The sequence below is a fragment of the Salmo salar genome, chromosome 14, assembly GCF_965601325.2.
Source record: "Salmo salar chromosome 14, fSalSal1, whole genome shotgun sequence".
Classification (NCBI taxonomy): Eukaryota; Metazoa; Chordata; class Actinopteri; order Salmoniformes; family Salmonidae; genus Salmo; species Salmo salar.
Window position 1 is genome coordinate 74553739 of NC_138304.1, and position 24237 is coordinate 74577975.

General features: G+C 43.5%; 2 protein-coding genes across 6 annotated transcripts; both read right to left on the reverse strand.

The window, feature by feature from the left end:
• Positions 1-7786: 7786 nt before the first annotated feature.
• On the reverse strand, positions 7787-9444 carry LOC106569877 (ras-related and estrogen-regulated growth inhibitor-like protein). Its single transcript, XM_014141586.3, has 4 exons — positions 9267-9444; positions 8998-9051; positions 8806-8882; positions 7787-8631 (listed from the first exon to the last, which is right to left on the reverse strand). Exons 1-4 carry the CDS (start codon positions 9334-9336, stop codon positions 8215-8217), a joined length of 618 nt encoding a protein of 205 aa, XP_013997061.1. The 5' UTR covers positions 9337-9444; the 3' UTR covers positions 7787-8214.
• A 743-nt stretch (positions 9445-10187) lies between these two features.
• LOC106569876 (transcription intermediary factor 1-beta) lies at positions 10188-24216 on the reverse strand. 5 transcript variants are annotated; one of them, XM_082961189.1, is made up of 17 exons: positions 24109-24216; positions 23689-23852; positions 23312-23400; positions 23051-23186; positions 22773-22890; positions 21339-21455; positions 21032-21146; positions 19964-20140; positions 19230-19341; positions 17873-19029; positions 15470-15561; positions 15156-15288; positions 14883-15073; positions 12334-12439; positions 11632-11700; positions 11210-11353; positions 10188-10916 (listed from the first exon to the last, which is right to left on the reverse strand). In XM_082961189.1, the coding sequence occupies exons 2-17, from the start codon at positions 23819-23821 to the stop codon at positions 10704-10706; spliced, it is 3102 nt and encodes a 1033-aa protein (XP_082817315.1). In that variant the 5' UTR covers positions 23822-23852; positions 24109-24216; the 3' UTR covers positions 10188-10703. The 5 variants fall into 5 exon arrangements, with proteins under 5 accessions (XP_082817315.1, XP_013997058.3, XP_082817314.1 ...); XM_014141583.3 differs by having other exon boundaries at positions 23689-23890; positions 24109-24211; XM_082961188.1 differs by having other exon boundaries at positions 19994-20140; positions 23689-24207.
• Between the last annotated feature and the right edge of the window lie 21 nt (positions 24217-24237).

Sequence of the window (24237 nt, forward strand, 5' to 3'; positions counted from 1 at the left end):
CAATGTGTGTGTGTGTGTACGTGTGTGCGCCTGTAATGTGGCGCCTGTGTGCGCCTGTAATGACAAAAGGAAACTCTGAAAAGGAATGACAAACGGACGCTGACTAAGCCTATTCGCAGCACAAGTGGAAGGTACATTTACACAAGTGTACCTTCCACTTGTGCTGCGAATAGGCTTAGTCAGCGTCCTGTTGTCATTCCTTTTCAGAGTTTCCTTCTGTCATTACAGGGGAAAGTGATCCCAGACAACCATTTCAGACTGTCGATCTGGTATATTACCGAGAGAAAAAAACAAAAGACAATGTTTATATGATCCCCTTTCAAACAGCCCCTTATTTCCCCTTTTATACAAATCCGTAAGTAACTGGCAAATTGGGAGGGGCGGGGGGTTGGGGGGTGTTTGCATTCAAATTAAGGAGGTGTTAAACAATGGAAGTGTGAATGGCTTTACCTGTATAAAAAGCAGAGAACCATTCACACAGATCCGATTCCTGTACTTTGGTTACAGGGTCTGTGAAAATGCAGGAATCATGAATAGGTCGTTAGGTGGGTTTTAATTGTCGATGTTTTTTTTACCCCCTACCCCTTTCAGATATACAACAAAGCAGGTATAAAGAGGCAAGCATGGTAAAATAGTGGGAATTTGGCCTGTCTGTTAAAGGGATACTAACTGACCTAGGTTTAGGGACACAAGTTACCAAACAGCCCGTCCATATCGATCAATCAACCTGTATTGTCTATTAATATAGACAGCAGGGTTGACAAGGTCACAACAATACTACGTGCATAACTCAGAGGTAAAAGGCTGTGCGGTAGATGGCTTGTTTCAGCTAGTTTAATCTTGTTCTTGATACCATCTCTTGTTTTGAAGTGTTTGACTGTTGTCACATCTATGCTAAAATGGCTAAAATTAGCTAGCTAGCAAACCAACAACTGTGACCATATATTTGAGAGACTGTGCCCAGTGAGAAGGAAAATCTCCTTTGGAAGGAAGCCATCCTCCTTGACTGGCTGGGTAGAAGTTCTGGGTAGAAGTTCAGAGTGCGGATGGCCGTTCTTATGCATCCCTAAAACGGTTTGTTTTGTGTGATTGCAAGAACTTTCTAAATGGATTTCACCCATTGACATGTGAGGGGCATGACTGGACATTGCTCTGTTTTACTACGTGTCCAATGGTACTGACATGGATGTCATCCATGTTGTTGATGCCTGCCTGCTGTCTGGTCATTATTGATTGGTCCCAGTTACACAATGCAGTTGGCCTGGGTCATGTTCATTGGGGACCAACGGGAACAAGCGAAAATGAAACTGGGAGGGACTACATGGGCTGGTCCAATAAGAAACAATAATTTAGGTTTTCCTTTGCTTTCCCTAACCCACACACTTACACTCTCTCTCCAGGGCCACCGGTGATGGTCAAGACAGGCAAATATCTTCTGTGTTAGCCTCCTCTTCCCTAGGGCCTTATTAGATAACAGCCAGTAATCAAATTGCTGTGCTCTCTAAATCCCACTTTCTCTCCGTCCAACCGGAGGTCTACTGGTAATGTGAACATCTGCTGCCCCTCAATCCCAGACATATCCAAGCCCCCTCTCCCTCCTCCACCCCCCAGTAGCTGGGGATGTAAGCCTCTGGCTGGTCCTGGACACTTGCATGACTCGGCGCTGGTACTCCACATCCTGTCTGTGAATGAAAAGCCATGTCTACTACAGACAAACTGGTGTCTCCGGCCTTGTGTGCCAGCGTCATTGACTGAGAGGAGGCCGTGGTGGGCGTGTGTGTGTGTGTGTGTCTGTGTGTGTTAACAATGAGCCTGAAAGAAGCTGCGAGGTGTGTTTCTGTGCTCCTTGTTCGTTGGCACAGGTCAAACCCCCGGAGCTTCCGGAGAATCCTTGCTGCGTTTCAGAGAAAAAGACGCCCACTATCTCTCGCCAACGTGCCCCTAACCTCCCAACCCCCCACTGTTGATCGGAAGTAGAGTTCATTCTGTGGGATCTTCCCGGCGGCGCTTGCTTTCTCGATGGCGTGGGCGCTTTTGCGTGGGCGAGAGACCGTTGGCAACAGTGACGGCCCTGGTTGCCATGGACACTGAGTTTCCCTTTTCCATAACCGTCCCACAACGATGACATCGTGGCAGCTCTTAGTCTGTGTGGCACACCAACCTGTACTCAAACCGACAGGATCCCTCTCACTCATTACAGATAAGCGTCAACGATGGTGTTGTTGTTGCCATGAGCCTCTACGTTCATATTCATTAGTACTGATTGAAGCACTGAAGAGACAAATATTTGTTGTTGCTTGCGTCACGTGTCCGGGGGTGGCACGGAGTGGATTTCATAACAGGAGACAATGCTCTCAACTAATATTCCTCACGAAACGCTCAGAACCCCTAACCCAATAGCCACATTTGCCCTACCCCCTCCCCCAGATACATTACCTCACATACTGTATGGATGTACTGTACATGTAAGTATTATCACGTTTGTATGCAAAGGGCAAATGCCTAGGGAAAATAATAATTAAAATAGTAAAAAAGTAAAAAAGGGAATCCCGCACTCCCACCCTGCCAGAGCTGTACATTCCCCGTATCACGGCAGGTAGCCTAGTGGTTAGAGCGTTGTACTAGCGCTGTACTAGTAACCGAAAGATTGCGAGATCGAATCCCCGAGCTGACAAGGTAAAAATCTGTCGTTCTGCCCCTGAGCAAGGCAGTTAACCCACTGTTCCTAGGCCGTCATTGAAAATAAGAATTTCTTCTTAACTGACTTGCCTAGTTAAATAAAGGTCAAATAAAAATAATTGTTGGTCTCCATGGACAACGTTAATGCGATGGCAGAAGCTGTATGACATACTGATAGTACTTCATTCTACATACCAACCTATTTGTTCAGGCGAGAGATGCCCACTATAGCCCTGGTGTAGGTTGCACAAATACAAGTACTTGGACTGTACACTGAATATACAAAACATTAAGAACACCTGCTCTTTCCATGACATAGACTGACCAGGTGAATCCAGGTGAAAGCTATGATCCCTTATTGATGCCATTTGTTAAATCCACTTCAATCAGTGTAGATGAAGGGGAGGAGACAGGTTAAAGAAAGATTTTTAAGCCTTGAGACATGGATTGTGCATGTGTGCCATTCAGAGGGTGAATGGGCGACAAAATATTTAGGTGCCTTTGAAAGGGTAAAGTAGTAGGTGTCAGGTGCACCAGTTTGTCAAGTACAGCAACGCTGCTGGGTTTCTCACGCTCAACAGTTTCCCGTGTGTATCAAGAAGGTGTTCCTACTGTTTGGTAAACTCAGTGTACTGTATATGACGTGCATTATACAAGTGTGGTCCTCCCTCCTGGGATAGTTACAAAATGACACATTGGTTTCCTTACCCTGTAAGAGTCTATGGACAACATATGACTGCAATCCTAATATTGGTCACATGCTAATATTGGTCACATGACTTGAATGGGATTTGTGCCACAAATGCAAAAATATTTGTGCCAGGGAAACTAAACCAATGCATGGATTGCTGTCATACTGTCACAGCATTCATCGTCTTCTGAAGAAATAGAAAAGTCCTCGTCAGAAAAGGTAGACCAATACGCAGCGGAAGTCGTGTTCATCTTTGAATTTAATAAATCTCTAACGTGAACACGATACAATAAACAACGATAGTGCAACAGTTTTACAGGCTACAAAACACGCAATGCAAAAACAATCTCCCACAATTAGACAAACAAACACACCCAACTAATATAGGACTTCCAATCAAAGGAAACACCACACAGCTGCCTTCAATTGGAAGTCCACCCCAATTAACCAAACATAGACATACAACTAACTAGATAACACATAGAAATACATAAACACAGACCATAACCCAAAAAACCGGAAATACTAAATCAAACACCCTATTTTCCAAAACACCACCCCGAACCACATAAAACAAATACCCTCTGCCACGTCCTGACCAAACTACAATACCAATTAACCTTATACTGGCCAGGACGTGACACATCCCTTGTCCATAGACTTCTTACATGGTAAGGAAACCAATATGCCTTTTTGTAATTTGGGTGAATTATCCCTGTAGTTAATCCTTATCTCCATTGACATGCATTCGTAATGTATTACAGTATTATGTGCATGGGATATGGTTGAGATGTGTATGATACTTTTGGTCATGTAGTGTATGTGGACACCTGCTCGTCAAACATCTCATTCCAAAATCATGGACATTAATATGGAGTTGGTCCCCTCTTTGCTGCTATAACAGCCTCCACTCTTCTTGGAAGGTTTTCCACTAGATGTTGGAACATTTCTGCGGGGACTTGCTTCCATTCAGCCACAAGAGCATTAGTGAGGTCAGGCACTGATTTTGGGTGATTAGGCCTGGCTCGCAGTCGGTGTTACAATTCATCACATAGGTATTCGATTTAGTTAAGGTCAGGGCTCTGTGCAGGCCAGTCAAGTTCTTCCACACTGATCTCAACAAACCATTTCTGTATAGACCTTGCTTTGTGCACGGGGGCATTGTCATGCTGAAACAGCAAAGGGCCTTCCCCAAACTGTTTCCACAAAGTTGGAAGCACAGAATCATCTAGAATGTTATTGTTTGCTGTAGAGTTAAGATTTCCTTTCACTGGAACTAAGGGGCCTAGCCCGAACCATGAAAAACAGCCCCAGACCATTATTCCTCCTCCACCAAATTTTACAGTTGACACTTGCATTCGGGCAGGTTGCATTCTCCTGGCATCCACCAAACCCAGATTTGTCCGTCGGACTGCCAGATGGTGAAGCGTGATTCATCACTCCAGAGAATGCGTTTCTACTGCTCTTGAGTCCAATGGCAGTGAGCTTTACACTACTCCAGCTGACGCTTGGCATTGCGCATGGTGATCTTAGGCTTGTGTGTGGCTGCTCAGCCATTGAAACCCATTTCATGAAGCTCTCAACTAACAGTTAATTATGTTTACGTTGCTTCCACAGGCAGTTTGGAACTCGGTAGTGAGCGTTGGAAATGAGGGCAGATGATTTTTATGTGCTACGTGCTTCAGCACTCGGAGGTCCCGTTCTGTGAGCTTGTGTAGTCTACCACTTCGCGGCTGAGCCGTTGTTGCTCCTAGAAGTTCCACTTCACAATAACAGCACTTACAGTTGACCGGGGCAGCTCTAGCAGGGCAGAAATTTGTTGTATAAGGTGGCATCCTATGATGGTGCCACTTTGAAATTCACTGAGGTCTTCAGTAAGGCCATTCTACTGCCAATGTGTACTATGGAGATTGCATGGCTGTGTGCTCGATTTTATACACCTTTAAGCAACGGGTGAGGCTGAAATAGCATCCACATACTTTTGTATATATATTGTGTATATATAGTATTTTCATACAACATTATTGTGTGTCCACAATGAGAGAAGGAAGCTCATTTAGACAATTGAGAGTCCCCCTTCCTTCTCTCTTTTAAATACATTTATTGGAAAGGTTAAGGAGAGCCTGGAGGAGACCTGGTGATCCCAATGTGGTTACGCCTGAGGAGTGGGACCTGAACAAGGAGTGTCAGTGAAGAATAGGCCTCTTGGCAGGGGACCGACAGGCAGCGATACGCTGTGAACCTGTGGCAACCAGCGGTGATAAAGACGAGAACACATGAAGAAGCATAAGAGGCTCTGTGTGTTATGGAAGGGGGGCATGGACGTTTTGCTTCTTTAGCCCCGTTTACATCTGGTAGTAACATGCATCCTTTATTCTGATCCACATTCTGATTGAGTCCCGACAGGGTGCGCTTTAAGACAGGCGTAGACGCATTGTGATCTGAATGTGATCAGATCTTCATGCCCACCTCCAGAGGTAGTCAGGCACGCATCGTCACTGGATATGTAGACGGATCTGGAAAGTAAAACCATTTAAATTAACATTATCCCACATTCTAAAATCATTGACAGCTGGCTCCATTGACTTATGGCACCAACATTTCTTAAAGTAAATAAATATAGATTTTTTTTTAAAGAATATCTGTCAAATCATTTGCATCGAGGAAGGTACCAGGAAATCTGGTCACAATGAGTATACAGTGGACATATAAAAGTCACATTTTAACACCATGCACAATCAGAATGTGGACAAGATCAGGACACAGGACCATGTTAAAACAAAGCTTTTGAGCAGTAACTGATAAAGATGAAGTACCTGTGGAGACTGCCTGAAGCACGGTGTCTGTGTCAATATCGAATCCCCCACTGCTTGTCACCGCAGGGGTGGCTAACCCTCCCCCTGGAGAACTACTGGGTTTTCAGGCTACTGCTCCAGCCCTGCTAAACTCTAACACCCGGTTCTACTAATCAACTGCTCATCAGGACCTTGCTTACATATCCTTCCTGCTGGATGTTTGTATGTGCAAACTCACAGCATTAGCAAAGCACCCCACATAGCCTCCTTAGTAAGCCAAACTGCCCCTTGAGACGTGGTTTCTGTTGGGGCTCAACGTGATGCTCCGGTGTTGTGACTGGAGAAGTCCCACGCTTGGCCACAACGGTCATCATGCTGCAGTCAGTATCCCACACGTAGATCCTGTCAGGTCAAGTGTGTGAGTGAACCTGTGAGTAAACAAGGGGGCAATGAGGTGGCACGAGCTCCCCTCTGTTGTGAACGAAGATGTTAGTTTTTATCGGTTTCATTTGGTCAGTGAAATCGAATGCTGTGGAGGAAATGGCTTTGAAGTGCAGAGTTTAAGTGCACAGACTTCAGGATGATTGACTGCATTTCCCTTGTAGTTGACCTTGGTTAGGAAGTCTACATTGATGGGAGCTTGGGGGTTAGATTGGCTACTTTCGCCATAGGGATTCTATGGGGTTAGGCTTGGAAAGCTCAGTTGAGCGATCTTGGAGCCGCATTGACAGAATTCTTTGAGTGATTTCTGATTTGTGAGAGAGCACAATAAAGGATAACTTTTTGGAATGTCAAATGTTTGTGTTTTCAAAATGGTTTTGTATTACGTTTGGTGTGTTTCACCCTTCACATAATGGAATTGAATGGATTTCTGTCCAAATAACCTTGGAAACCTTAGTTGAGATGATCTGTTGACAGCTCAATGACAATCCATTTTCTGTCATTCATTTGTGAAGTATCTGGGGAGAGGAGTAAGATGTGGCTTGGTTCAGCTTTACCTCTAGCTAGATTGGGTGAGATGTTCCCCTCTTAAAGTGATTGTTTTTTTTAATTACCTCCAGCATGATTTGACAAATAGAGCTTGAAAAAAATGGATTGCACTTAAGCATTTGTTTGACATTTTATTAGGAAATCGTAGGACAAAGTTCTGTCGTGGGTACACTTTGTTCAGTTAAAGTCTAACGACTTGTATAACAAACATGACTTCAGTTATCATTCATGAAAAGTTCCCAAACATTTTTTATAGAATCAGTAGTAAATGAAATAGACAAGAAGTTTGTCCAGTGCATTAACAACCCTATGAAAAAAGTAAAGTGGGCCTCTGCATTCTTAGAACACATCAAATGTACAGTACACAAATAGACGGTATTGACATTATTAAACATCATAAAGACGAACAGAGAATGTTCCCCCAATACCTGGCCTTTCAAGATGCCTTGAAGTGTGATGATGTTGGTGGCATATATGGAAACACAGCAAAGCTACATGTATACTAACTGAAGCAAGTTTAATGATCAGACCATTATAATGAGTGAAACAGCTACACATTCTGGTCTGTTTTGCATAGATTGTCAACAGTCCAAAAAAGGATTGTGCCAATGACAAGGCCAAGCTGGCCTGACCCTTAGAACGTTTTGCATACTGATACAGCTTAGTAAAGAGAAAGAAACTGTCTATTGCACATAGGTTTTCCACAATTCTTCTTCCAGGCATTTAAACAGATACCATTTGCTTTACAGTTGGCAATTCATTGTATGGCAATCTAATATATTGTACATTTAAGGGCATGTAATGCTACTTTAGGCCAGCTGACCTCAGACACTCAAGAGTATTTATTTTGCAGTAAGTAGATTGTCCAAAGGCCCGTTCGACAGGATTTGATTGTCAATCTTCTCATTTGAGTAAGAATCCAAGCAGCGTGAATTCAGTTAAGCCGCATTGACCTATTCCAATATGGAAACGTAACGATCCACTTCACGCACGGACAAGTCCCGGACCGTTTAGATGCAGAACTATCATCTCAGTGTCTCTCATATTAGGCTATTGGAACTACTCAGTTCTCTTCCTCCCGAAAACGGCGGACATGCTTCTCACGAGACCCTTGATCCCAGCTGCCCCCTTCTTGAGCGCCCTCGCCTCTCGGATAAGGTCGAGCAGTTCGTGAAATACCAGCTGCACCCCGTGGTATGTCTCCGCTGCAGAGATCTCGAAAAAGCCACAGTTTGTGGAAAGAGTGAGGAGGCGCCCTTCCTCGCTGGAGACGGTGCGCCGATGCTGGAGGTCGCGTTTATTCCCTACGATGACGATGGGAGGTGCACCGGGGAATTTGCTTTTGGCTTGCCGGATGCGCTTCACCTGTTGCCGCACCACGTTGAAGCTGGCACGGTCACATATGCTGTAAACCAGGATGAAACCGTCCGCCCACTGGAGTTGTCTGTCGCTGATGTGTCCCGCGCCCTCATCATTCTACAACACATGAAGACACAATACATTCATTTATTAAACCCTTTAACCTCCTTGTTTAATAGAAAACCTAAAGAATGCTCTGACTGTTGGAGTATCCACTAGTCAAAGTCATTGTTGTTACCCTTATAACGTTATTATAATGTAGGCCAAATTATATACAATGTTTTGCCTCACCTGGGGGCAAAGTGAGTCCCAGATATTAAAGCAAATCTCCCGTCCGTCTATTCTGTCAGTATGACTGTAAATGGATTCTGTAAAGGCAAACATAACGGACCATTTAGATACTTGGTTAGATCGACTGTAATCTTTTGATTTGAATGCAATTATATCATTACCAATGGATCAAGTCAAAAGACCAGCACTTACCAATATCGCCGTATTCGCCAATAAACCTTCTAGTGAGAAACCGCACCGTGAGAGCTGAGGGCAGAAAATAGAAAATAGCGCGATGAGACATGTTGATCAGTAAATGTATTATCCCTATACAAGGAAAGACATTCTACGTTGCATTTGGCCATCATAACTAGTCTACTTTCAATGATCACAAACATATGCTCTTCATGGTGCACAAAGACTGTCAATATCATGAATAAAAGTGCAAAAATATTTCAAGGATTCATTAAAATTATGCTCACCAGATTTACCGACGCTTTCAGCGCCAAGTAGTAAGAAATTAGCCTCCACTTTTTGCTGACTTCCTTCCATTGTTTTGTTGTAGTGGAGTGTGCGGATTTACTTAGACAACCATTTGTTAAAAGTGTGCAACTTTTTCCGTGTCTCTGTTCAACCTGGAGGACACACTAAGTGTAAAATATATTGGATTGTGCTGTCTGTTAATTTATAAGGGGTAGGCGGGCCCGGTTCTCTGATGGATAAAACCTACGGGCCAATGAGAGGACTGTGCGCTTGTCAGAGGCCAATGCGCTTAATATAGAACTTCGTGCCACCCAGCGATTAACAATACACAATCATAGCTGCGGTAAGTAGTTGGCCGAGTTTTTATTTTTGATTATATTTAAGTGGGGGGACGGAAAAAATATGTTTTCCTGCACAACATCCGCTATAGTGGTTCGCTAATACAGCACTGTTAAAGGCCCAGTGCACTATTTGTGCTAAAAAGTCAGATTTTTCAGGGGTACTGCAGCCCTCTCTACGCTCCGCTGCTATGTACAGAATAGCATAATTCCCTAAACCTTCAAATGTATCAATTTGATATTCACAGTTTGAGTTTAGTTAAATGGACATCAATTCATATGAAACCATCATCTTGGAAGTAACAGAACACAATTTATAGTCTACCAAAGAAAACACCAAGTAGACACTAAAATAACTCACAACTAAGTTACCCCACGCTGTACAGTCCTAAAACCAAAGACAGGACGACCTATATGATGGCATAACCAATGTTTTCAGTTCATTTACTGATGTCCAATGCCACCCAGTGGTGGTAATATTCTGGACATTTTAACTTACCATGGTCGTGTTAGAATAGTGCCCAGTAAGAGTCACTGAGTTTAGACGTTTACTAAACTTGATCAAACAAAGTATACAAAAGATGCACACAAAAACATTTATTGTAAATAGATAAATATAAAGATGCACACAAAAACATTTATTGTAAATAGATAAATATAAAGATGCACACAAAAACGTTTATTGTAAATAGATAAATATAAAGATGCACACAAAAACGTTTATTGTAAATAGATAAATATAAAGATGCACACAAAAACGTTTATTGTAAATAGATAAATATAAAGATGCACACAAAAACGTTTATTGTAAATAGATAAATATAAAGATGCACACAAAAACGTTTATTGTAAATAGATAAATATAAAGATGCACACACAAAAACAACACTTGAAACATTTTATCCCCAGTGTTTGTAACCAACTACAGTTGCAGCCAAATACACATTTTCAAAAAATGTAATGTTATTTTAGAAACATAACTTTTTAAGATGAGTGGGGTTCCAATATATTTGGAGGCAACAGTATGTACAAACATGTTCTGCAAGCAATTCAAATCAATACAGAAAAATACAGGCTTCTTTTCCCATTCTTTATCTTTCATTGAGTCCTGCGTGAAATCTTTTTGCCTGCACGCTCTACCTCGAGAGGACTCGGATTCTTCCTCATGGTCACTTTCTCCTTGTCCCCCTCTTGTTCCGCATTCCTCTCCGCCTCCCCTTGGTGGGGATTGACGAGCAGCGAAGGGTGCAGGGTCCCCTCAAACGTTTTGCCCAGCTCCTTCTCAAAACATGCCTGAAGTCGGTCCACTGACTTGGAATAGCGTGAGTGTGTGAGAGAGAGGAAAGGGTGATGAAAGAGCAACAGAACCAGATCACTATTGATGACTAAAGAGGGCAACAGAGTAAGGCTTTCCAAATGCAAAGCTCTGACTAATTGTTTCATAATGTACAAGAAAAGATAGGCGTTAGGGGATTTTGACCAAGAAAAAAGTCGTCATTTGGAAATGAGGGCCTACAAATGGAACTGTAGCCATCATATGCATTTCTCTATAGGAAAATCAGGGTGAGCTGAGACATGGACACAGCCATCGTGAGCCTCCTCACCTTCACGCGCGTCAACTGTATGTGGAGGAGAAGCCAGACATCGGACACAAATTCCGACGGGGTGCAGTAAGGGGGGACCAGTTTCCGTAGCAACCGTCCCTGAATCAAGGTGATGTCAATGTAGTGAGAAGACCGGGAAGAGAGCTAAGGAGAGGAAGAGAATCAAAATACTATTTTTCTCCTGAGTCAAAGCAATACAACTGACTAACATCAAACTGCAATTGTATACAGTATATTCAACACACACAGTTGAAAAACAAAGTCATACTTCATTAAAAGGACTAGTCATTTGTCAGCAACCTACATGGTAATAAACATGAAGTCTGTTCATGTGTGCCATTTTAATAGCTAACGCCATGACAATACTAAGAGGGATGTTGAGGATGTGAAGGTAAACGCAGTAAGTTGCACTTGTCGATTACCTTGGCTGGTCTGTAGAGGACAACGCTGCGCTTTCTGCATAAAAGGACGAGTAGTAAGCGCTCACATCTCTGTAGGGTAAGAGATGGTTTACACACACACACACACACACACACGGTTCAGTAAATCCACACTGTAGACCAGTGTTACCCAACTCCAGTCCTCCTGTAGCCCCAACACCACACATTTTTGCTGTAGCCCCAGACAAGCACACCGGATTCAACTTGTCAACTAATCATCAAGGCCTCAATGAGTTGAATCAGGTGAGTTTGTCTGGGGCCACAACGAAAATATGTACTGCTGGTTAACACTGCTTTAGAGTACAATAGACAAAACACCTTGAGTGGGCAAACTAACAGAAGCGATTTAATGGAAAGACTAAAAAACGGTGGGTTGGATGAGTCTGGGTTAAAATAACCAATTAAGAGCCGGTCATATCAAAAATACATGGTTGACATTTTTACTCTACCCTTGTTTCTTTCAATGAAAAATGATTCCCTGATCTAAAAACAGATCATTTCCATTAAAATGGGGTCAGGGGTCAATAAGTACTTGAAACAGACACAGTAAACAATACCAGACCTGCGTAGACATGCTCAAACAGAGAACTGGGCATGCACAGTCGTGTGTGTACAAAGATGCCCATATTCAAGTGAAAGAGAGCAGACGTGCCCAGACATGCTCTCCAAAGTAAAAAGGCTCACCATTTGGTCAGGAGGGCTCATACACAGTTCCCCGTTGGTCTCACTGTAGTCCTGCAGCCACGCCAGATCAGAGAGGTCCCGGCACAGCATACACTGCCAGCGCTCACTGGGAGAGCAGCATCGCATACATCAGGCCAATACAGAGAGAGAAATCTCAATGCTTTATTTGGGCCCCACAGTGAAACATCTTTCCACACAGGGGTCCTCATTTGAGATCCATATACAATACAGATTCTAATAAGAAACCAGTTATTGAAGTAATAAAGAAGTAAAAAAATATAAATATACACTGAACAAAAAAATATAAAAACACAACATGTAAAGTGTTGGTCCCATGTTTCATGAGCTGAAATAAAAAGATACCAGAAATGTTCCATAAAGCCAATTTCTCTCAATGATGGGCACAAATTTGTTTAACATCCCGCTTAGTGAGCATTTCTCCATTGCCAAGAGAATCCATCCACCTGACAGGTGTGGCATATCAAGAAGCTGATTAAACAGCATGGTCATTACACAGGTGCACCTTGTGCAGGGGACAAAAGGCCACTAAAATGTGCAGTTTTGTCAGAACACAATGCTACAGATGTCTCTAGTTGAGGGAGCATGCAATTGGCATGCTGGCTGCAGGAATGTCCACCAGAGCTGTTGCCAGATAATTTAATGTTTATGAGGCCGATACGTAAACTTAATAAAGAGCAGTGATACTAGCAAGAGCAGTGTGCGGGTTTCTTCGCTTTTCTCATAATGTTAATTTTTCTACCATAAGCCGCCTCCGTCGTTTTAGAGAAAAATTGGCAGTACGTCCAACTGGCCTCACAAATGCAGACTATGTATAATCTGATGAAACGGTTTGCACAACCGAAGAATTTCTGCACAGAAACCGTCGCAGGAAGCTCATCTGTATGCTTGTCATCCTCACCAGGGTCTTGAACTGACTGCAGTTTGGAGTCGTAATCGACTTCACTGGGCAAATGCTCACCTTCGATGGCCATTGACACGCTGGAGAAGTATGCTCTTTACGAATTAATCCTGGTTTCAACTGTACCGAGCAGATGGCAGACAGCGTCATGTGGGCAAGCAGTTTGCTGATGTCAACATTGTGAACAGAGTGCCCCATGGTGGCGGTGGGGTTATGGCATCCAAAAAAAAGTATTAAATATATTTTGATTTGTTTGAGATTCTTCAAAGTAACCACTCTTTGCCTTTGACAGCTTTGCATACTCTTGGCATTCTCTCAACCAGCTTCATGAGGTAGTCACCTGGAATGCATTTCAATTAACAGGTGTGCCTTGTTCAAAGTTAATTTGTGGAATTTCTTTCCCTCTTAATGCGTTTGAGCCAATCAGTTGTGGTATACAGAAGATATCCCTATTTGGTAAAAGACCAAGTCCATATTATGGCAAGAATTGCTCAAATAAGCAAATAAGCATTACTTTAAGACATTAAGGTCAGTCAAACCAGAAAATGTCCAGAACTTTGAACGTTTCTTCAAGTGCAGCCGCAAAAACCATCAAGCATTATGATAAAACTGGCTCTCATGAGGACCGCCACAGCAAGGAAGAACCAGAGTTACCTCTGCTGCAGAGGATAAGTTCACTAGAGTTACCAGCCTCAGATTGCAGCCCAAATAAATGCTTCACAGAGTTCAAGTAACAGACATCTCAACAACTGTTCAGAGGAGACTGTGTGAGTCAGGATTTCATGGTCGAATTGCTGCAAATAAACCACTAAAGGACACCAATAAGAAGAAGAGACTTGCTTGGGCCAAGAAACAGGAGCAAGATCGGTGGAAATCTGTCCTTTGGTCTGATGAGTCCAAATTGGAGATTTTTGGTTCCAATGTCTTTGTGAGACAGAGTAGGTGAACGGATGATCTCCACATGTGTGGTTCCCAACATGAAGGTGGTGTGATGGTGCTTTGGTGGTGACACTGATTTATTTAGAATTCAAGGCACACTTAACCAGCATGGCTACCACAGCATACTGCAGAGATACACCATCCCATCTGGTTTGCGCTTAGTGGGACTATCATTTGTTTTCAACAGGACAATGACCCAAAACACACCTCCAGGCTGTGTAAGGGCTATTTGACAAAGGAGAGTGATGGAGTGCTGCATCAGATGACCTGGCCTCCACAATCACCCAACCTCAACCCAATTGAGATGGTTAGGGATGAGTTGGAACACAGTGTAAAGGAAAAGCAGCCAACAAGTGCTCAGCATAAGTGGGAACTCCAAGACGGTTGGAAAAGCATTCCTCGTGAAGCTAGTTGAGAGAATGCCAAGAGTGTGTAAAGCCGTCATCAAGGCAAAGGGTGGCTACTTTGAAGAATGACAAATATAAAATATTTTTTTGATTTGTTTAACACTTTTTTGGTTACTACATGATTCCATGTGTTACTTCATAGCTTCGATGAGTTCACTATTATTCTACAATGTATAAAATAGTAAAAATAAAGAAAAACCCTTGAATGAGTAGGTGTCCAAACTTTTGACTGGTACTGTATGTTTTTAAAATCACTGCTCATTCAGAATGCAATTAAAGCTTACGTCGATAAGGAATAGATGGGTGGAATGTGACACTCCCTGTGGAAGCCCCGTCCACACACGACACACAGGGTGAGATTCCCTGACTTCCTACATGCTGTGCAGTGTTTCCTCCTGACCAGGAACGGGCGTAGCTGGTGGGTGCTCCTCAGACTGCCTGGGCTCGACATGGAGGAGCAAGGAGACTCTGGTTGCTGGAAGATGTGTAAACCAGTGTCAGCGAGAAAACGTGATATTAACACACATTCAAACCAACACTGTGAAAGTTGGCCTTACCGGCGCGTCCGTCTGGATCACCTGAACGACAGTTTGCTTCCCTTTGATCCCTGCAAGGAGGCGGAAGCGGGTTGGCGGGACGCCAACATAGGCGTCAAGGATGGGCATCCAAAGCAAAGACACCTGCGGAAATCTACAGAGAGCCATGCACTGAGGTTAAACCCCTTGATGGTGCACACAATATGATGTACGCATGCATGTACAAACTCAATTAAGCTACACACCATCACACTGAAGTAATTCATGCCCAGAATAACGATTTGTGCAGTTTTTCCTGTTGACAAATGTTACAATAAGGCTAGAAAGATTGTCACCTGTTATTAAGCCCAACAGACACCTGGCACCCAGTCTCTTCAATACTGTCAGCAGCACTGACATCAAAATCAGCCATATTGTCATCTTCCTCCTGTACGACAGTAAGATAAATGCTTTACATTTTACTGTTGTGTTGAGAAAGAGTGAGACAGCCATAGCGCTCAGATGAAATAAAAATAAATCAATATTAGCCATTAAAATGCTTCAAATGAAATTGTTTAAATACACTGACACCATTAGACTGTACGCTACACCAACAAGAGTTTAAATGAAAATAAATGGATACAAAAATATTTCCAATTTTGTTTGGTATGAAGGGCAAGAGACTACAGAAAGACTGTACAGGCTGGAGTTTGTTATGATCCAGGGCATTAACTAGGTAGATTTGGACCTAAAGCAAAACACCTCTATCGGAGAGCAGAAATCATTGCTGAGGTCAAGTTCAACTTCCTGAGTGCAGCTGGGGACACTGACCACATTGACAGTGTCATTTGTGGATACCTCATTGGTGGTTGACATGTCTGTCTGAATAATCTCTGTGCAGTCAGTTAGGGCTAGGTCCCTCTGCAGAGTCGCAGTCTGCACAATGCCGGTATGGACAGTTTCACTGTGGACTGGTTCCATCTGCACAGTGTCTGTCTGGACTGCATAAACTGGTTCAGTCAGGACAGGGTCTGTCTGCACGGATTCAGTCTTATTGAAGTTTGATTGGACAATTTCATTCTGCAGGGTTTCTGCCCTGGCAGAGTCCGTCTGCACCGTTTCAATGAAGGCAGAGTCCGTCTGCACCGTTTCAATGAAGGCAGAGTCCGTCTGCACCGTTTCAATGAAGGCAGAGTCCGTCTGCACCGTTTCAATGAAGGCAGAGTCCGTCTGCACCGTTTCAATGAAGGCAGAGTCCGTCTGCACCGTTTCAATGAAGGCAGAGTCCGTCTGCACCGTTTCAATGAAGGCAGAGTCCGTCTGCACCGTTTCAATGAAGGCAGAGTCCGTCTGCACCGTTTCAATGAAGGCAGAGTCCGTCTGCACCGTTTCAATGAAGGCAGAGTCCGTCTGCACCGTTTCAATGAAGGCAGAGTCCGTCTGCACCGTTTCAATGAAGGCAGAGTCCGTCTGCACCGTTTCAATGAAGGCAGAGTCCGTCTGCACCGTTTCAGGCTGGAAAAAAATCCTTTTGCACAATTTCAGCCACATTAACAATTTGTGTGTGGACAGGGTCAGTCTGGACAGTTTCAGTAGGTCGTGTGTCAGGCATGATCACTCCGATGTGTTCCATTAGCCCTGTAACTGATAAGATGTCTGTGGCTGGCGGTTCTTCCTTGATCGTGATCCCAGATACTTGTGTGCTTAAGTTGACAACATAGGTCTGGTCAGTTTCAGTACGCACAATGTCGCTTTGGACAGTGTTAGAATGCACAAGGTTAATCTGGACAGGCACAGTTTGGGAAGGGGCAAGCATGTCTGTCCTCACAGACTCCCTTGGGCCTGTAACTGGCCGTAATGTTTGTTCCTCCTCGATTCCAACTACTTGAACAGGAACAATTTCCATCTGGGCTGTTTTATTCTGGAAAAGTACTGTCTGGTCAGATGTAGTCTGGACAAGTTCGGCCTGGCTGGTCTCATTCTGGACAAAGTCTGGCTGAGCAGTTTTATTATGGACAATGTCTTTCTCCGTGGATTCTTCCATGACAAAGACTGTCGGATTTGGGTCAACGTCTGTCTGAGCAGTTTCCATTTGTACAGAGTCTGCCTGGGTATTAGCAGTGTGTACGAGGAGAGTGGAGGCGGCTTCATCCTTTCTGCACAATCCTGACTGAGCAGTGCCATTCTGGGCAGACTGCTTGGTGTCCTGGACTGCTGAAATATTATTCTTTACCCGTCGTAAAATTATTATTGGATATTTTGGACCAGTGGACTGTGACTGAGGAGCTTCCTGTTGAGAAGGTGTGATAGTGTCTTATTAATGAGATTAAGACTATCAAAGGCCAGCGGTGTGATCCTAATTCAATTAATAAATAAATAAATACATGCTTTCAAAATGTTTCCAATTACATTGCAAAATGCAGATATGATAATGAATTCTTCACAGCTGATCTACAATGTTTATACTTCAGATAACACTACAGCAGTAATTCCAAAGTTACCCAATTGTGATTTAGCCAAACGTTTAACTTCCATTATTTACTCAACCTCACAAGACCTAACTGAGGATACAAAACAGGACAATAGACAAACTAGCATAAAATGAGATTTGGGAGACCACCAGACAGAAGATGGATTTGAGAGGAAGTAAAGAGATGGGAGGCAAAAGAGGACACATGAACCACTATGGGATAGGAACTACTAGGAGGTACTACAGATAAGAGGGAAATAAACAGTAAAGACCTTTCTTCACAACTAACCATAGGGCTCTTTGGAGAGGTGGGGTCTGGCAGACATGGTGGGCGGAGTCCTCCTGGGACAGAAGCAGCTAGCACTTGGTTTTCACCTCCTCTAACAGAGCTCAACATGTTGAAAAAGGGCACGTCATTACAAATGAAGACCAGGCTTCCATTGTCAAGCCTGTTCACAGCGCCAGTGGGACCAGAAACTGGAGCGCTGTTAGACAAAACCAAGTATGGGGGGACAGCCCTTACACATCCAAAGCTGGGGGGAGTGTTCACAGTGCCAGGAAAAAGAGTGGCATTAGCTGGTGACATGCTCCAAGTGACAGAGTTCCCAGTGACAGGGAGTGTGAAGTGGGCTAAACCCACCTGATTGACCGTCTTGACACTCCTGCCAACAACCAGATTTGATTGACGGCTGCCTGAAGCCTTAGTAGCTTCTTGTCTGTACACTGGAGCCGTTGCATTCTGGTCCATAATGTTGGGTGTAGCTTCTCTTTCCATGACAACGGTAGCAGCCACATCCCCAGCCTGCTTTTCGGCACCTATAGGGGGAACCTTCTCACAGGAGGAGTCCGCTGGTACCTTCAAGGGCTGCAAACAACTTCGTTTAATTTGAGGACCCACATTTTCATCCCCCGCTTTCCTTTTGACATGAAAGGCCCGGGAAACAAGTTCCACCATCAGGTCAGACTTTGAGGAGCCACCCTGATACCCGTGATATGGGACAGGGGTGTCCAGTGCAATCCCTGATAATGACGAGCTGTCATCGTTTTCCGTGTTTACAGCACATAGCTGGGGACCTGTTGCATTCACAGCAGACGTAGAGGACAAGGACAGAGGGCTGTCAGAGCAGGAAGAGGATAGTGCCTGTAAAGAGGGTCCGCGAGAGTCAGGGGAAAAGTGGTAAAATGGCAGTCTCTCTGGTTCATGGGGATAGGGGGAGGATGGGGGGCAAGAAAGCGAGCGCATTAGTGTTGGTTGACGTCGGGAGAGGGGAACATTTCCCGCTGACGTACTGGAGGTTTCCTGGGATGAAGGTGACAATGTTGAGGATGCTCTGCTGTTTCTCTGCTGTTCCAGAGAAAATTTGGGAGGATTGATTTGAATGGGATCAACCAGAGTCTTTCTCAGGTTTAACCGAGCAAACGGGACCACCTTAGTCACAATTTCCCCTGAACGAAAACAGAATGACACACACATTAATTAAGAATGCAACTTCCACCATCTTCCACTATTTTACTCTAAGCTGTAACAAAATATTTCTGGCAGCATCAAGCCAACAAAAAAGCATTATCACTGCATAGAGATGTCATTATTCATAAGTCCGACAAATCTAGACGCATCACAAAAATCCCATTGCTTTGATACGTACCAAAACATCCAACGGTTTGGTGGATGTCCTGGCCACAATGGAGCTTCAGCTCCTTCATTGTAGACACTGCACTGGGGTTTTTGGCTAGAACACCTTGCAGCTCAGAGTGGATCTAAAAGGGGAAAGAAGAGGATGGTAGGAAACAAGATGGAGACAACTTGAGCACTGGTGGGTCAAGAAAGACAAGATACATTTTTTATGTAGCGTAAAAACTTCAACTAAACGCAGTCTCCCTTTTAATAGCCGGGCATCGGCACACATTTCGGCAAATAAACACACGTTTCAAATAAAAGCAGTTTTTTTTTTTTACAAAGTTGCCGCGGACACAGCTGATATTCCCAGTCATGTGCATTAAAACTTGTTTTTATTTTTGTCATCGTTGCTAGCCATGGCGCCATGAAGCCCAAAACTGAGGGTGTATGATAGGTAGCCTAGTCTTTGCAAGTCTGATTCGCGATGGATTTGTAATTAGAATGTTTATACTGGTCACAATAAACAGTATGGTTGGCTTTTCCACATTTTATTGAGCAAAAGCTGTGTGCATTAAGGAAATAGACACCTGGCTCAAATAATGAAGGTGTCCGTCTTTAATAATCGAATAATGTTCAGTGAAGCAAATAAATGCTGGGCTATTAATTGAAGTTTTACGTAACAGATCAGGGCAGTAGCATGTATTCGCTCTAATTATACCTACATATTTACCAGAGTGTTTCTTCAGTGTAATTCTAAGTTACCTTTGATCTTAGATTGGACTTTTTATCTACCCATCTTTTGCAGGATAGCAGGGAGGTGTGATCCTCACTCTTCAGGGCTTTCTCCGTGAAGGCCAACACATACTTCTGCCTCTCTCCCAGCTTCCTAAGATGGGCCTGTCTCTCTGTGACACACTCACTCTCCTTCCAACAGTGATCCTAGGCAACAAACAATGAGACAATGACCAATCATTCAAATATAGTGTGCAGCATCAAGTTATCTACACAGCTGGCTGGACACTGTGGACAAAACAGAGATTTTTCATTGGCAGGACTGGGTTGACTCAGGGAATTAAGTTGACTTGTAAGTTGCATGGGGAGTAACCTCATCTGAGACCTGAAGATGCCTGGGCTTCAGCTCAGCAGTCTAAACATCATCTTCAGTCCCTCAGACTAATTTGGTCTACAACTTGGTTGGTTCAGCAGTGAGAAATTATGAACAAAACACAAAGTAAGAAATTATGAACAAAAAAAAAGTGCTTTACTGGTATAGCATGGGTAGGGTTGCCATCTACAAACTAAAGCTAATTCGGCTTATAATTAACACCTAATTCTGAATTGTTGTCGAATGGACAAAAATGTATAGAATATTTCTCCTATAGCTGCCGTTTCCATTACACGTCTGTTTTTTTTGGCCGATGTTGCTTTAGTCGAATAAACCTGCATCAATGGAAACCTGCCTACTGACAAGAGGAATGATGTCCAATGCATAGCCTAACAGGGTGAGGCCCCACAAGAGCAATTAGCAAAGCAAATGGTCCATCATAATGCATTGCATTATTAACATCTGTGATTTACATAACATGTACATTTTAGTCATGCTGGGAGGTGCTGTGGGATTATTTAAGATACTCTTTGAAGATGTAGGGTTTCAGATGTTTTCAGGAGATGGGCAAGGAATCTGCTGTCCTAGCTTCAGGGAGAAGCTGGTTCCACTACTGGAGTATGAGGACAGAAGAGCTTTGACTGGGCTGAGCGTGAACCACCCTTCCGTAGGGGTGGAAGGGCCAAGAGATCAGATTCTGCCAATCTGTGTGTGTGAAATGTTACCTGCATTTCCTTTGAAAGCTGCATGGCCCTCTTCACCAGGACACTCCAGATGACCTTGAGGATATCCTTGACCTCTGTCCTCACACTCTCCTGCAGATCCTCCAAGTCGGACAGCCTGGGGGCAAAGTTCACACACCTAGCTATGACATTTATTCATTCTTTCATGAGACTAAATAACCACAAATGAACAGCTCAACAATGACGGATCCAGTAAGACTTGGATACTGTCTGATACAGCAGACTCCTGAACAATTGGTGTGCCGCCATAATTTTCATTCACGCACACCCAGACGCGTTAACAACTGACCGTCCATCCAGGTCCTGTAGGTGCTGTTGCACAGTCCCTCTCTGCATCCTCACAGTCTCGAGTAGATACTGTAAGCATTTCCTCTGCTCTGGTAAAGCGTCCTGGGCGAACTGGTACCTAGAGAAAATAAACAGAAATTACAGAAAGAGAGAACATCAAATAGTAAGGTAAGGCATGAGGGAACTGATGACATCTATGGTCTCCATATGTATATTTAGAATGCCGCTGGAGGAGATGGCTATCGTTTTATGGGCTCCTAACCAATTGTGCTATTTTGTGTTTTTTTTGCATTATTTGTGACTTATTTTGTACATTATGTTTTTGCCACTGTCTCTTATGCCCGTAAAGAGCTTTTGGAGAGAAGGACAGCGATTACTCACCTCGCACTGGACAAAGATTTTTTCTTTAACGAGTCAGACGCAAATAATTTAATTCTGACAAGGCCCAAATCTCAGTCAATAGCATGAAGAAGAGACTGAGATATCGGGGACGTAGGTCGGGATGCCTTGTAAGGATCCAACGGTGGGTGGGTAATCTGCTTCTACCATCTGTCCTACTAGGCAACGTGCAATCATTGGATAATAAACTGGATGAGCTCCGATCAAGACTATCCAACCAAACGCTCATTCAAAACTGTAATATCTTATGTTTCACCGAGTCGTGCCTGAACGACGACATGGATAACATACAGCTGGCTGGGTTTTCTGTGCATCGGCAAGATAGAACAGCTGCTTCTGGTAAGACAAGGGGTGGCGGTCTGTGTATATTTGTAAACAGCAGCTGGTGCACAAAATCTAATATTAAGGAACTCTCAAGGTTTTGCTCGCCTGAGGTAGAGTATCTCATGATAAGCTGTAGACCACACTATTTACCAGTGGCCTAGCCAGAGCCTGGACTAGAACCCAATCAAACATCTCTGGAGAGACCTGAAAATAGCTGTGCAGCGATGCTCCCCATTCAACCTGAAAGAGCGTGAGAGGATCTGCAGAGAAAAATGGGAGAAACTCCCCAAATAAAGGTGTGCCAAGCTTGTAGCGTCATACCCAAGAAGACGAGGTTGTAATCGTTGCCAAAGGTGCTTCAACAAAGTACTGACTAAAGGGTCTGAATACTTAGGTAAATGTGATACGTTTTATTTTTATTACATTTGCAAACATTTCTAAACCTGTTTCTGCTTTGTCATTATGGGGTATTGTGAGTAGATTGAGGGGGAAAAAATACATTATCCATTTTAGAATAAGGCTGTAATGTAACAAAATGAGGAAAAGGTCAGGGGGTCTGAATACATTCCGAATGCACTGTAGCTCCATTCCTGTGTATTTTATTGTTGGGAAGGGCTCGTAAGCAAGCATTTCACAATAAAGTCTACACCTGTTGTATTCGGCGCATGTGACAAATACAATTTTATTTGGAGGTGCTTGAGGGAAATCTTACTTGTGCTCCTTGTGGAAGGTTAGCTGACAATCACGGCAAGTCAGCTGATCACAAGTCACACAGAAAAGCTTCATCTGCTCCCTCTTATGGATGGGACACAACGCTGTCCTGCTGAAACCTGGAGATCGAACATTTCACGCCATCACTGACAGCTAACAAAATATCCAACTGCGGGCATTAACACTGCTTTGAATAAGGTGTTCCTTTGGATTAAAACGTTTCATGTGCTAAATGTTTGTGGTCATAGTCTGGTCTGACGTAATGGCAGAAGGTCGTACCTGGAGGTAATTGGGGTAGGACATTATGGTTGCGTATTAACTTCACCCTCTTGTGGGCTGCCACACAGTCAGAGCAGAGCGGTTCGCCACATTCTACACACCAGCCACAGACCACAGGCTCATCACAACCCCCACACTGAAAGAGAGGGGTATCATATCAGCTTTCATTCCATTCATAGCCAACAGGCTAATGCATGTATACATTGAGTGATAAATGAGTTTGTTCACTGTCATTTACAGCAGCACCCATCCATTACCTACCCAGGGTTTTGAATCAGTGGGGAAGCTAGGGAGGAAAGGATTGTCAATGATTTCAGAAGAAGTGTATTGCCTTCCACAGACCGGACATTCTAGGAGAAAATGGAAGTGATATTCAATTCACAGGATGGACAGGAATGCTTGTCTGCAATCACTTTGTCATGTCTTGAACAGACTTACACGTTTACCACAGAAATGGTTTGATTAGTCCATGTGTGGCATATTTTAATTATTGGACAGACTGAATCAGACTGGTCAGAGACTGAATCTGATCTGTGGTCAAGTCTCTTCAGCCTAGTTATACTAAATGCAACCTAATCACTAAATTCACAAATTCTTAAGAGTTTCTAAATAGTGTGACATCTTTCAACATGGCTCACCTGTCTTGAAATCACTCAGGGGAACACACTCCCGACACACAGAATGTAGGCATGGTAGGAGTTGAGGATTTCTGTCAGGCTTCAATTCCGTACAACACAAACCACAACCATCGAGGGGGCACAGTGGTCGCATGGTTACAGGTGAGGTTGTCCCCCTGTCAGCTCTCGGAGATAACATTTCACCAAACGATTATAAAACTGTCTAACCACCACGAAACAAAAAGGTGAGAAGAAAAGTGAGTTACGAGTGAAATGCGTACAATGACACAAAGCATTCACCCGGGGTCACACTGGCACAGTTCGTTTACTTTTAGCATATCGAACTATCAATTTCCACGCGTCACCTAAAAAGTCTAGTCATTCGGCTTTAACTTATATTAAAACGATTGTGTTAAAATTAGCCGGCGGTAACCAGCTTACCTCAGACTCCAACAAACATGTTATTTGGCGCGAAGGTAGAAAAATAAAAAGTTGCGTTCTTGCGACTCAATAGCCCTTATACAGGTTCCATGATCGAACGTTCTAAACACACTTCCTATCGGTGTGACA

Bases quoted from the DNA above. Each gene is read 5' to 3' on its own strand.
- LOC106569877 (XM_014141586.3), bottom strand. From the start codon at position 9,336: ATGGAAGGAAGTCAGCAAAAAGTGGAGGCTAATTTCTTACTACTTGGC. The intron at 9,052-9,266 runs GTGAGCATAATT...TTCTGCCCTCAG, and splicing joins TGAAAGCGTCGGTAAATCTG to CTCTCACGGTGCGGTTTCTC. The intron at 8,883-8,997 runs GTAAGTGCTGGT...TTGCCTTTACAG, and splicing joins TGGCGAATACGGCGATATTG to AATCCATTTACAGTCATACT.
- LOC106569876 (XM_014141583.3), bottom strand. From the start codon at position 23,866: ATGTTATCTCCGAGAGCTGACAGGGGGACAACCTCACCTGTAACCATG. The intron at 11,701-12,333 runs GTGAGCCTTTTT...CTTACCCTACAG, and splicing joins TGAGCCCTCCTGACCAAATG to AGATGTGAGCGCTTACTACT. The intron at 11,354-11,631 runs GTAATCGACAAG...TCCTCTCCTTAG, and splicing joins TCCTCTACAGACCAGCCAAG to CTCTCTTCCCGGTCTTCTCA.